General features: G+C 46.6%; 1 protein-coding gene across 1 annotated transcript in view; it reads right to left on the reverse strand.

Moving 5' to 3' along the window:
• LOC144600523 (mitogen-activated protein kinase kinase kinase kinase 4) overlaps positions 1-11259 on the reverse strand; it is a 267504-nt gene extending 256245 nt beyond the window's left edge. The window contains exons 1-2 of the mRNA XM_078412188.1: positions 11149-11259; positions 7424-7489 (exon numbers count right to left, since the gene is read on the reverse strand). Of these exons, the coding sequence (XP_078268314.1) occupies positions 7424-7489; positions 11149-11205 (123 nt within the window). The 5' untranslated portion in view covers positions 11206-11259. The remainder of the gene's footprint in view (positions 1-7423; positions 7490-11148) is intronic.
• Between the last annotated feature and the right edge of the window lie 692 nt (positions 11260-11951).

An 11951-nucleotide genomic window follows, 5' to 3' on the forward strand; every position in this document is an offset into this window, starting at 1 on the left:
GAAACAGCTTACAATGGCCAGTTTATCATCGTTACTTTTTTGCATCTCTTTCATTCATTGTTCCTTATCTCTCCACATTACCATCTATATCTCTGGTTTCCCTTATCCCCAACCAGTCTGAAGAAGGGTCTCGACCCAAAACGTCACCGATTCCTTCTCTCCAGAGATGCTGCCCGTCCCGCTGAGTTTCTCCAGCTTTTTGTGTCTATCTTCGATTTAAACAAGCATCTGCAGTTCCTTCTTACACAATTTCCTTGTTTCTCTATTATAAATTCACCCGTTTCTGGCTGTAAGGGACCTATATTTGTCTTCACTAATCTTCACTTATCTTTTCCTCTTCACATATATAAAGAAGCTTTTAGACAGTTTTTATATTCCCCAAAAGCTTTCTTTCATGCTCTATTTCCTCCCTCTTAATCAACCCCTTTGTCTTCCTCCGTTGAATTCTAAATTTCTTCCAGTCCTCCAGTTTGCTACTTCTTATGGCTAATTTATATGCCTCTTCCTTGGATTTAACACTTTCCCTAATTTCCCTCGTTAGCCACGGTTGAGCCACCTTCCCCGTTTTACTTTTACGCCAGACAGGGATGAACAATTGTTGTAATTCATCCATGCTACCTTTAAATCTTTGCCATTACTTATCCACCGTCAACCCTCGAAGAATCATTTGCCAATTCCCGTCTCATACCATCAAAGTCCCCTTTCTTAAAGTTCATGACCCTGGTCTCTGAATTAACCGTGTCGCTCTCCAGCTTAATGCAGAATTCCACCATACTATGGTTGCTGTTGCTCAAGGGGCTTTGCACAACCAGATTGCTAACTAATCCTTCCTTATTACGCCAGAATCCCCAGCGTCCACACCCTCCTACTGAAAGCCCAAGCCAGATGGGCAGGCCCTGTCGTCAGAATGCCCGAGAGTCGACTGCCAAAACAGCTTCTGTATGGAGAACAGTGTCAGGGCAAGCGCTCAGTAGGAGGACAGAAGAAACGGTTTAAGGACTGTCTCAAAGTGTCCCTCAAAGACTTAGACATCAACCTCAGCACTTGGGAGTCTCTTGCTCTGGACCGTCCAACCTGGCGTAGCAAGCTCACCACAGGAGCCCGTGCAGCAGAGAACAGACGCACTGCAGAGGCCCAGAGGAACCGCACCGCGCGCAAGGCCCGGGCTACCTCGACTTCCACTGCAGCACCCATCCACTTGTGTCCTACGTGTGGGCGTGCCTTCCGGGCCCGGATTGGCCTCACCAGTCACTTCCGGACCCACAGTCACCAATCCTCCAACTGAAAGTGAAGTCATGGTCATCTTTGAACCCGAAGGACGAACAGCAACAACAACATATTACCCAATACCCAGTCTAGGATAGCCTGCTTTTTAGTTGGTTCCTCTACATATTGGCTTAGAAAACCATCCCGTATACACTCCTGGAAATCCCGTTGTTACCAATTTGGTTAGCCAAATCTAAATGTATATTAAAGTCAAAGAACGTTATTGACTATTGTAAGGAGAATTGAATGCAAAATAAGCAGTTATGCTTCACTTGTACAGAGCACATCTGGTGTAGTAAGAACACATCTGGTGTATTGTGTGCAGTATTGCTCCCACTCTTTAAGGAAGGATGTAAATGCTTTGAAAACAGTTCAGAGGTTTACAAGATGAATTCTTGGAATGGAGGGATTGTTTTCGCTGATAGGTTGGACACAGTATCCACTGGCATTTAAGCCAGTATCCACTGGCATTTAAGAGTGAGGGGCAATTTGATTGAAGCCCAAGAGATTCAATGGGATAGACACAAAATGGTGTGTAACTCAGCGGGACAGGCAGCATCTCTGGATAGACAGAATGGGTGACGTTTTGGGTCGAGACCCTTCTTCAGACTGAGAGATGGCAAACGTCACCCATTCCTTCTATCCAGAGATGCTGCCTCTCCTGCTGAGTTACTCCAGCATTTTGTATCTATCTTCGGTGCAAACCAGCATCTGCAGTTCCTGCCTACACAAGGTTCAACAGTGTTTAGTTTAATTTATTGACACGTGTACAGAGGTACCGTGAAAAGCTTTTGTTGCGTGCTAAGCGGTCAGTGGAAAGACAACACAAGATTACAATGGAGCCATCCACAGTGTACAGATACACGCTAAAGGGAATAACATGAATAACTAACATGATGTTAGTGCAAGATATAGTCCAGTAAAGTCTGACAGGATGGCTGTGGTGAGGATATTTGGTGTTGTGGGAGAATCTAGAAGTGGTTTAGAAAGAAATGGTCACATATTTAAGATGGCAATGACGTGAAATATTTTCTCTTAGAGGGTCAGGAGCAAATGGACAGACCCTTCTTCAGGCCGATTGTAGTAGGGGGTCGAAAACTGGAAGAGAGATGGGGGCTGGACAAAGCCTGGCACATACAGGTAACAGGGTTTGTGTCTAGCCTTCATCACTTACTCCTGCCAAGAGTCTGGTGACTCTCGCTCACTGTTTTAGTGTACTATTTCTACACACTTGTATTGTATCCAAGATGTGCTTACGTATTGTAATACATGTACCGATCTATATGCAAAAATGAATTTATCTGTGCCTCGGTACATGCGACAATAAAGTACCATTGATTGAAATCAACCTCCCCCCGCCCCCGTTCCCCACCCCCCCTTCACCCGTTTCCACCCATCACTTCCATGGTTTTATCCTGCCCCCACCCCCAACATTCTTTCCCAGCTTTCTCTCCCCTCCAACTATCAAGCTAAAAGGTCCTGACCAGAAACATCATCCATCCATTCATTCCATCCATAGATGACTGATCTGTTGAATTCCTCTTGCACTTCGTGTTATAGGCTTGGTAAGGCTTTTTCTGTAATAATTAGGCCGAGTTTGGCTTACAAGCTTTGTCATGCACACCGTGTCGGGTTACTAACCACCCATCTCATCTTGCGAGATGTTTTGGGTCCCATATCTGAGGAAGGGCGTGCTGACATTGGAGAGGGTCCAGAGGAGGTTTACAGGAATGATCCCAGGGATGATAGGGTTAACATATGGTGACCATTTGACAGCACTGGGCCTGTACTCGCTGGAATTTAGAAGGATGAGGGGGACCTCATTGAAACTTACTGAATAGTGAAAGGCCTGGATTGAGTGGATGTAGAGAGGATGTTTCCACTAGTGGGAGAATCTACGACCAGAGGCCACAGCCTCAGAATAAAAGGACGTACCTTTAGAAAGGAGACGAGGAGGAATTTATTTAGTCCGAGGGTGGTGAATCTGTGCAACTCATTCCCGCAGAAGGCTGTGGAGGTCACATCAATGGAAAATTTTAAGGTGGAGATTGATAGGTTCTTGATTTGTACGGGTATCAGGGGTTATGGGGAGAAGGCAGGGGAATGGAGTTAAGGAAATATTGATCAGCTATGATTGAATGGCAGAATAGACTTGATGGGCCGATTGGCCTAATTCTGCTCCGACAACTGATGAACTTATCCTCTCAGGTCATTTTCTATTCTCTGCAACATTTTATTCCGCAGTTTCAAAACATCTCTACTTCAAAAAATACATTTTTTTTGTTCCCATGTTGCGAAAACCAATAAAGCTTTGCTTGAAGTGTTTTGTTCTAGTGCTCGGGCACTCTATAGCATGGGATCATGAATATTTCAGAAGGAACATAGAAGGTATGCATCAGAAGTTCTGAAGAGAGTCTGTGATCAGCCCTAGGCCTCTCTTTGATGGAAGCAATAGTTGAACAGACTATTCACACCTAACTTTACCCAGAGCAAACTCAGGAAAGGGAACAAGGATGTTGGGGAACAACAATTAGCCGAAATAGGAAAGGAAACAGAAATTTTCATTAACAATCGCACAGAATGCAATTGAATTGTACTCCAACCATAGCATCTGGTATATAATTAGGAGCAAAGGGAAAACAAGGCTGTTGCATATATTGAACACAATGCAATGGTTTAGCAGAAATATAAAACATGGTCTGTACATATTTAAGTTCACTAATGAAGCCTGAAATTCCAGAGTTGGAGCACAGAAACGGGACCTTCGGCACATTGAGTCCATGTCAACTATCAACCACCCATTTAAGCTGATCCTGTTTTATTCTCCTTTAAAAAGACACAAACTGCTGGAGTAACTCAGCGGCACTGGTGAAGCAGCATCTCTGGAGAACCCAGATAGGCATGGTCAGGCAATGCCAAGACAACAGGCCTTTATGGACAACTGCACCTAAAGCAACTTGGACTTTGGTAATTGTGCCAAAACCTGCCGACTCTTTTACACGGTCTCAGTGGATTATTACTACACACTTAATCTGGGATTGTGCTTCTATACATGATAGTTTACTGAACATACGCAAAAAATATATATATAATTTCATTGTACCTCGGTACATGTGACAATAAATAACCATTGAGACATTAGGTGACGTTTCAGGCTGGGACCCTACTTCATTCCTCCTATATCCTTTCCCTCACAGGGGGGATGGTTGAACAAATGTAACCACCTTCCTATGAGCAGTGATAAAACTGATAGAAGGACAACTACCCAGGATGGGGCAGAGTTAGCTGGGCGAGAAAAAATGGAAAATAAACAATTGGTTTCAGAAATATAAACTAGTTCGTATTGTTGAAATATTCCTGGGGTTTCTTGAAGAGCAATGTAACATAACATCTTAACAAAATGAAGTACCTGCATTTATTGATTGCAAGAGACAGCATGGAAACAGGCCCCTTAGCCCACACGCCATTGATCACCCATTTACACTCACTCTATGTTATCATACTTTGCATCCACTCCCTACACACTGGGGGCAATTTACAGATGGCCAATTATTCTACAAACCGCTCGCCTTTGGGGTGTGGGAGGCAACCGGGGCACGCGAAGGAAACCTACATGGTCACAGGGAGAATGTGCAAACTCCTCACAGACAGCACCAGAGGTCAGGATCAATGCCGGGGTTTCTGGCGCTGTGAGGCAACTGCTCTAAATACGAGCCGCCCGAATACAAGTCACTTGGAACATCCTACTATACTTCACAGTCAGTGAACGACTTCTGAGCTGTTTTGAAACAGGAAACATAGCTCCCAATTTACGCACACAATGTTTCACAAACAGCAACGTGACAGAATGGCAATGACAACGATTTTTTTTTTTTTACAAAGAGATTAGAGAGTTTATACTGGCAAATATCAAAAATGGCAGAGGTATTAGACGTACTTTGTCCAGATTCACATTGTGGTCTATCTGTTGCTCTGCGTGGTCTTAAATGCTCAATGCGAGCAAAAAGCAACAGTTTGAGGCAAGATGTGTCCATCAACTTGCAGGTCCACACCAATGCTTGTTGCATGGTACCTATTAGTTTAGTTTACAATGCAGAAACAGAACCTTCAGCCCACGCCGACCAGCGATCCCCACACACTCCTGCTATCCTACACACGAAGGGCAATTTACAATCTCTACTGAAGACTGTTAACCTACAATCCTGCAAGTCTTTGGAGTGTGGGACGAAATCAACGCATTCACAGGGAGAATGTACAAACTGAGTACAGTCAGCACCTGTAGCTGGGATGGAACCCGGGTCTCTGGCGCTGTAAGGCAGCAGCTCTAGTGCTGCTCCACCGTGCAGGAACATGTGTTCCGGGCTCCTCTGTAGAAATGACTCCAAGGTTACAAGGCCAACAACCCAGCCAGATAACATTGGCAGTTCCACTGTCCTCCCCAAACCACCGTGAAGAATTACAAAGACGTCAGACATGTTTTGACATGTTCACATTCACTTCTTAATTAAGTCCCTCCCACCAGGAAATTGGACTGCAAACTTCCTGTGGTAATTGCCCCCAAGGTTAATGCAATTTCCTCATCCGCCTGGAATTCCTCCTAAGAAGATAATCGATGATTTGGTATGTAATCGCAATTGAAGAGGTTTTACAATGCAGGATAATTCCCGATGTAACCAATAACTCTGCCCAACCCGTTAAGTCACCTCATTCTAATTGGAGACAGACACAAAAAAGCTGGAGTAACTCAGCGGGTCAGACAGCATCTCTGGAGAAAAGGAACAGGCGATGTTTCGAGTCGAGAGCCCAATTGGATTTGGTTGCAGACTTCTGTTATGTCCTGAAGTCACTAGGAACTAAAATTTGCCTGGGAGAGTCACCAAGTTGTAGAGCACAGAAAGAGGCCCTTCAGCCCACTATGTCTGTACCAATCATCACTACCCTTCTGTACTAATCCAGTTTACAAGCACTTCATCCACAGCCTTCTGTGCCTTGGTGATTCGTGTGCTGTATGAATGCTGGGAATGGAGGGATATAGATCATGTGCTGGCAGATGAGATTAGTTTATCTTGGCATCATGTTCAGCGTGGATATTGTGCATTCCTGTGAGGTATGGTTCCATGTTCATCCAGTTACTTCTTAAAGTGTTATGAGTGTATCTGCCTCCACCACCCTCTTGCCCGAGGGATATTACCACAAGCAAGTCATTCAAATAATATTTGAAGTGCTCATTAAACTGCTCCATTTATTTGTTACAGCAGTACTGGCAGTAAAGAAAGCATAATATGTCTCTGACTGCAATGTTAGCATTCATTTTGAGGGGACTAGAATATAAAAGCAAGGATGTAATGCCTTTGCCTTTAAGGTGGAGATCGCCAGGTTCTTGATTAGTTAGAGCATCAAAGGTTACAGGGAGAAGGCAGGAGGGTGAGGTTAAGAGGGAAAACTAGATCAGCCATTATTGAATGGTGGGGCAGACTCGATGGACTGAATGATTTAATTCTGCTTCTATGTATTATGGTATAGTCTGTAGTGAGAGCGAACAGGATGGGGTGGGGAGGGGGGGGGGGGGGGAAGACATTTAGTGTGACAAAACTTCCAGGAAAATGCTCAATCTCAGATCACAGATCAGATCAGTGGTGTGGCAAGGATCAAAGTGATGTATATTGTCTCACTCTGTAAATCCCTCCTCACAGCACCGCTGACAAAAGAAAGTCTAGAAATAGACAAGGGAACTTATGATTTATGAAATTGGAGGAGCAGCACCTCATATTTCGCCTGGGCAGTTTGCGGCCCGGTGGTATGAACGTCGACTTCTCCAACTTCAGATAGCTCCTCTGTCCCTCCCTTCCCCTCCTCCTTCCCAGATCTCCCTCTATCTTCCTGTCTCCACCTATGTCCTTCCTTTGTCCCACCCCCGACATCAGTCTGAAGAAGGGTCTCGACCCGAAACGTCACCCATTCCTTCTCTCCCAAGATGCTGCCTGACCTGCTGAGTTACTCCAGCATTTTGTGAATAAATCGATTTGTACCAGCATCTGCAGTTATTTTCTTATACTTATGATTTATGAATGTCTACACATTTGCCAGACTGTGCACATGACATTAACTAAACTCAAACAACTTCAGCCATCTTGCGAACAGTACAGCAAACCCTCACCTTGTAGACTTGGCCATAGGTCCCATTGCCAACCACTTCCACCAACTCAAATATTCCTGCAGGATCCTGAGGAAAGAAAATGGGATTTAACAAATAAAAGAAGAGAATTTGTTTTACCAACCACTAACAGAGATGAATAATTCTAAAGCCAATTAATTATAAAAATGCTAGAACGCTCACAATTATAAAAATGCTACGGGCTTCGGGCAGACAAGGCTCGTCAGCCTGGGAAGGCAGGCCATCCAGGAGAGGGAAAACTCTGATCTAAAACCTCCACTGCCTTGTGGCCATATCCAGTCATGGCAAAGGCTCCAGGAGTAAACCTCAAGAAAATTCCACAGTCGGAGTCCCTAAGGCAGTTCGTCGTTGTCTACAACCTCGTTCTGGCAGCTCCTGTGATGGCGCTGGTGCCAAACTGTAATGGCTCTGCTGTTCCTTTGGATCGATCAGTGACGTGGAGATGGGGGACGTGCTGCATGGGCAACAGCCTGTCCTTCATATGACATCGCCCAGGCTTGCATCCGACCCACACATCAACGCTGCTCTTGCCGAGGTTTGGAGCAAACAGCCAACAACCAGGATGCATCACCCATGGTCAGCCATGACCGAGGGGGGCCTTAGTAGTCGCACGCTCATAAAATCAGAAAGGGCATAGATAGGAAGAGTATTTTACCCAGCCTAGGGGAATCAAGAACTAGAGACATGGATTTTGAGGGGAGGTGACTGATTTAGGTCACATAGGAGATTAGTGGGCAAAATTAGGGCACATGGTATTGGGGGTAGGGTACTGACATGGATAGAAAATTGGTTGACAGACAGAAAGCAAAGAGTGGGGATAAATGGGTCCCTTTCGGAATGGCAGGCAGTGACCAGTGGGGTACCGCAAGGTTCGGTGCTGGGACCCCAGCTATTTACGATATACATTAATGACTTAGACGAAGGGATTAAAAGTACCATTAGCAAATTTGCAGATGATGCTAAGTTGGGGGGTAGTGTGAATTGTGAGGAAGATGCAATAAGGCTGCAGGGTGACTTGGACAGGTTGTGTGAGTGGGCGGATACATGGCAGATGCAGTTTAATGTAGATAAGTGTGAGGTTGTTCACTTTGGAAGTAAGAATAGAAAGGCAGATTATTATCTGAATGGTGTCAAGTTAGGAGGAGGGGGAGTTCAACGAGATCTGGGTGTCCTAGTGCATCAGTCAATGAAAGGAAGCATGCAGGTACAGCAGGCAGTGAAGAAAGCCAATGGAATGTTGGCCTTCGTAACAAGAGGAGTGGAGTATAGGAGCAAAGAGGTCCTTCTACAGTTGTACCGGGCCCTGGTGAGACCGCACCTGGAGTACTGTGTGCAGTTTTGGTCTCCAAATTTGAGGAAGGATATTCTTGCTATGGAGGGCGTGCAGCGTAGGTTCACTAGGTTAATTCCCGGAATGGCGGGACTGTCGTATGTTGAAAGGCTGGAGCGATTGGGCTTGTATACACTGGAATTTAGAAGGATGAGGGGGAATCTTATTGAAACATATAAGATAATTAGGGGATTGGACACATTAGAGGCAGATAACATGTTCCCAATGTTGGGGGAGTCCAGAACAAGGGGCCACAGTTTAAGAATAAGGGGTAGGCCATTTAGAACGGAGATGAGGAAGAACTTTTTCAGTCAGAGGGTGGTGAAGTTGTGGAATTCTCTGCCTCAGAAGGCAGTGGAGGCCAGTTCGTTGGATGCTTTCAAGAGAGAGCTGGATAGAGCTCTTAAGGATAGCGGAGTGAGGGGATATGGGGAGAAGGCAGGAACGGGGTACTGATTGAGAGTGATCAGCCATGATCGCATTGAATGGCGGTGCTGGCTCGAAGGGCTGAATGGCCTACTCCTGCACCTATTGTCTATTGTCTATTGTCTATTGTCTAACAGAGGAGGTAGTTACTATAACAGCATTTCAAAGATACTTGGTCGGGAACATGCATAGGAAAGCTTTAGAGGGATACAAGCCAAACATGGGGAAATTGGACAAGGTTCGATGGGATACCTTGACCGGCATGGACGAGTTGGACGTAATGGCCTGTTTCTGTGCTGGTTGACTCTACCTGCTGCTCCATACATGAGTACATTGGAAAGAGTAGTGGCATGTTGATGTTAGTACACTGGAGTCAGGGTCCTGGAGTCTGACACAGGTTCATGGGTTGGAATCACACCGAGATTGGTTCAGATACAGCACTGAAACAGGCCCGTCTGCAACCTTTAAACACCTGGTCACATTGGTCCTCTATTATCCCCACTTTCTCATCCACTAGGGGCAATTTAAAGATGCTAATGGACCTACAAACCCACATCTTTGGCACATGGGAGAAAATCCACGTGGTCACAGGGAGAGCATGCAAACTCCACACAGACAGCAACCAAACTCTGGTGCTGCAAGGAAACAAGCCCTTCGGGCCACCTAGTTCATCCCGACCAGCGATTACCCTGAAAACTGGCACAACCCTGCACACTAGGGAAAATTTACAATTTTACCTGTTCGAGGGCGTGCAGCGTAGGTTTACTAGGTTTATTCCCGGAATGGCGGGACTGTCATATGTTGAAAGACTGGAGCGACTAGGCTTGTATACACTGGAATTTAGAAGGATGAGAGGAGATCTTATCGAAACGTATAAGATTATTAAGGGATTGGACACGTTAGAGGCAGGAAACATGTTCCCAATGTTGGGGGAGTCCAGAACAAGGGGCCACAGTTTAAGAATAAGGGGTAGGCCATTTAGAATTGAGATGAGGCAAAACTTTTTCAGTCAGAGAGTTGTGAATCTGTGGAATTCTCTGCCTCAGAAGGCAGTGGAGGCCAATTCTCTGAATGCATTCAAGAGAGAGCTAGATAGAGCTCTTAATGATAGCGGAGTCAGGGGGTATGGGGAGAAGGCAGGAACGGGGTACTGATTGAGAATGATCAGCCATGATCACATTGAATAGCGGTGCTGGCTCGTAGGGCAGAATGGCCTCCTCCTGCACCTATTGTCTTTGGAACGTGGAAGGAAACCGGAGCACCCAGAGAAAACCCACGCTGTCACACAGGGAGAACGTACAAACTCAGTGCAGTCAACACCTGTAGTCAGGATCAAACCCAGGTCTCTGGCACTGTAAGGCAGTGAGTTTACCACGGGTAGGGCAGCATTTAAAGGAGATGCGTGGGGCAAGTTTTGATTTTGAGGGTGGTGGGTGCCTGGAACACTTTGTATTGTGGTGGTGGTGGTGGTGGTGGTGGTGGTGGAGGCAGAAAAGATAATGGCATTGAAGAGGCTTTTGGATGTGCAGGGAATAGAGGGTTATTATGGGGGCATGTGCAGGGAATAGAGGGTTATTATGGGGCATGTGCAGGCAGATGGTCTTGGCTTCATAGCCAGCACAGTACGACATTGTGGGCCGAAGCTGTTGAATAAATGCCAGTGTGGATGTGTGCTGGGGTAAGTAGTTCCTCAAGCAGTAACTGGAGGGACCACAGGAGCGACAACAGAATGCACTTACACAGCTCAGACCAATTGATGCGAGAGTAGATTTTTAAAAGCTTCACGTTTTAAAAAAAAGTCGATTTAAAAAGCTTATGATCTTTGCAATGAGCGAATGGCACTGACATTAGCCTGAGAACGGACCGGGTACGTTAATTCATTGAGTCTCACATATTCACCCAGTCCACCAAACTCCGCACAGTCAGTCACAGGCGTCCAAATGCAACTTACCCGCAAGCAGGAGAGATCAATGTTATCCAGGCTCTTGGCTGGGAGCTCTCTTGCCATCTTCCACACACTTTATCTTTTTTTGTCGGAAAGTTGTTGCAATGTTCCCCCTCCACTCCCCTCCCCTCCCCTCCACCTGGGCGACGTGCAACAAGGGCAGAGCTTCACCTGGGCACTGTCACTCCATGCTGAATGTGTCTCTCTCTCACTCTCACACACACACACACACCACACACACTCTCTATCCCCTCTGCCCGCAGCCTCACTGACAAACACAGGAAACACTGACATCCACAGAGGGGCAGAACCCGGAAAACACACACACACACACAAGCCGGAGGAAATGAACCGAGAAACTTTGACACGAACAGAGAGAGAGAGAGAGAGAGAGAGAGAGACAGAGAGACAGAGAGAGACAAGTTGGGTGACACTTCCCACGACTCGAACCCTCGTCCCCCCCGTTACAGACTCCAGCACAGATGTGGGGGGATCAACGGGTCTGCGCTCAGAACCCCTCTCCCTCTCTCCCCCTTCCCTCCCTCCCCCCTTCCCCCCTCCCTCCTTCCCCCCTCCCTTCCCCCCCCCCCTTCCCCTCCCCCCTTCCCCCCCTCCCTCCCCCTTCCCCCCTTCCCTCCCCTCCCTCCCCCCTCCCTCCCCCCTTCCTCCCTCCCTTCCCCCCTCCCCCCTCCCTCCCTCCCCCTCCCCCCTTTCCCCCCCCTCCCCCCTTGCTAGACAAGAGCCAAAGCTGCAGCGTGTGAGTGAACAGAGCAGGACTCAGAGCCAAGGTGGTTTTCTTGGTGGGCGGG

Source organism: Rhinoraja longicauda, chromosome 15, assembly GCF_053455715.1.
Source record: "Rhinoraja longicauda isolate Sanriku21f chromosome 15, sRhiLon1.1, whole genome shotgun sequence".
In the NCBI taxonomy this organism is placed as follows: Eukaryota; Metazoa; Chordata; class Chondrichthyes; order Rajiformes; family Arhynchobatidae; genus Rhinoraja; species Rhinoraja longicauda.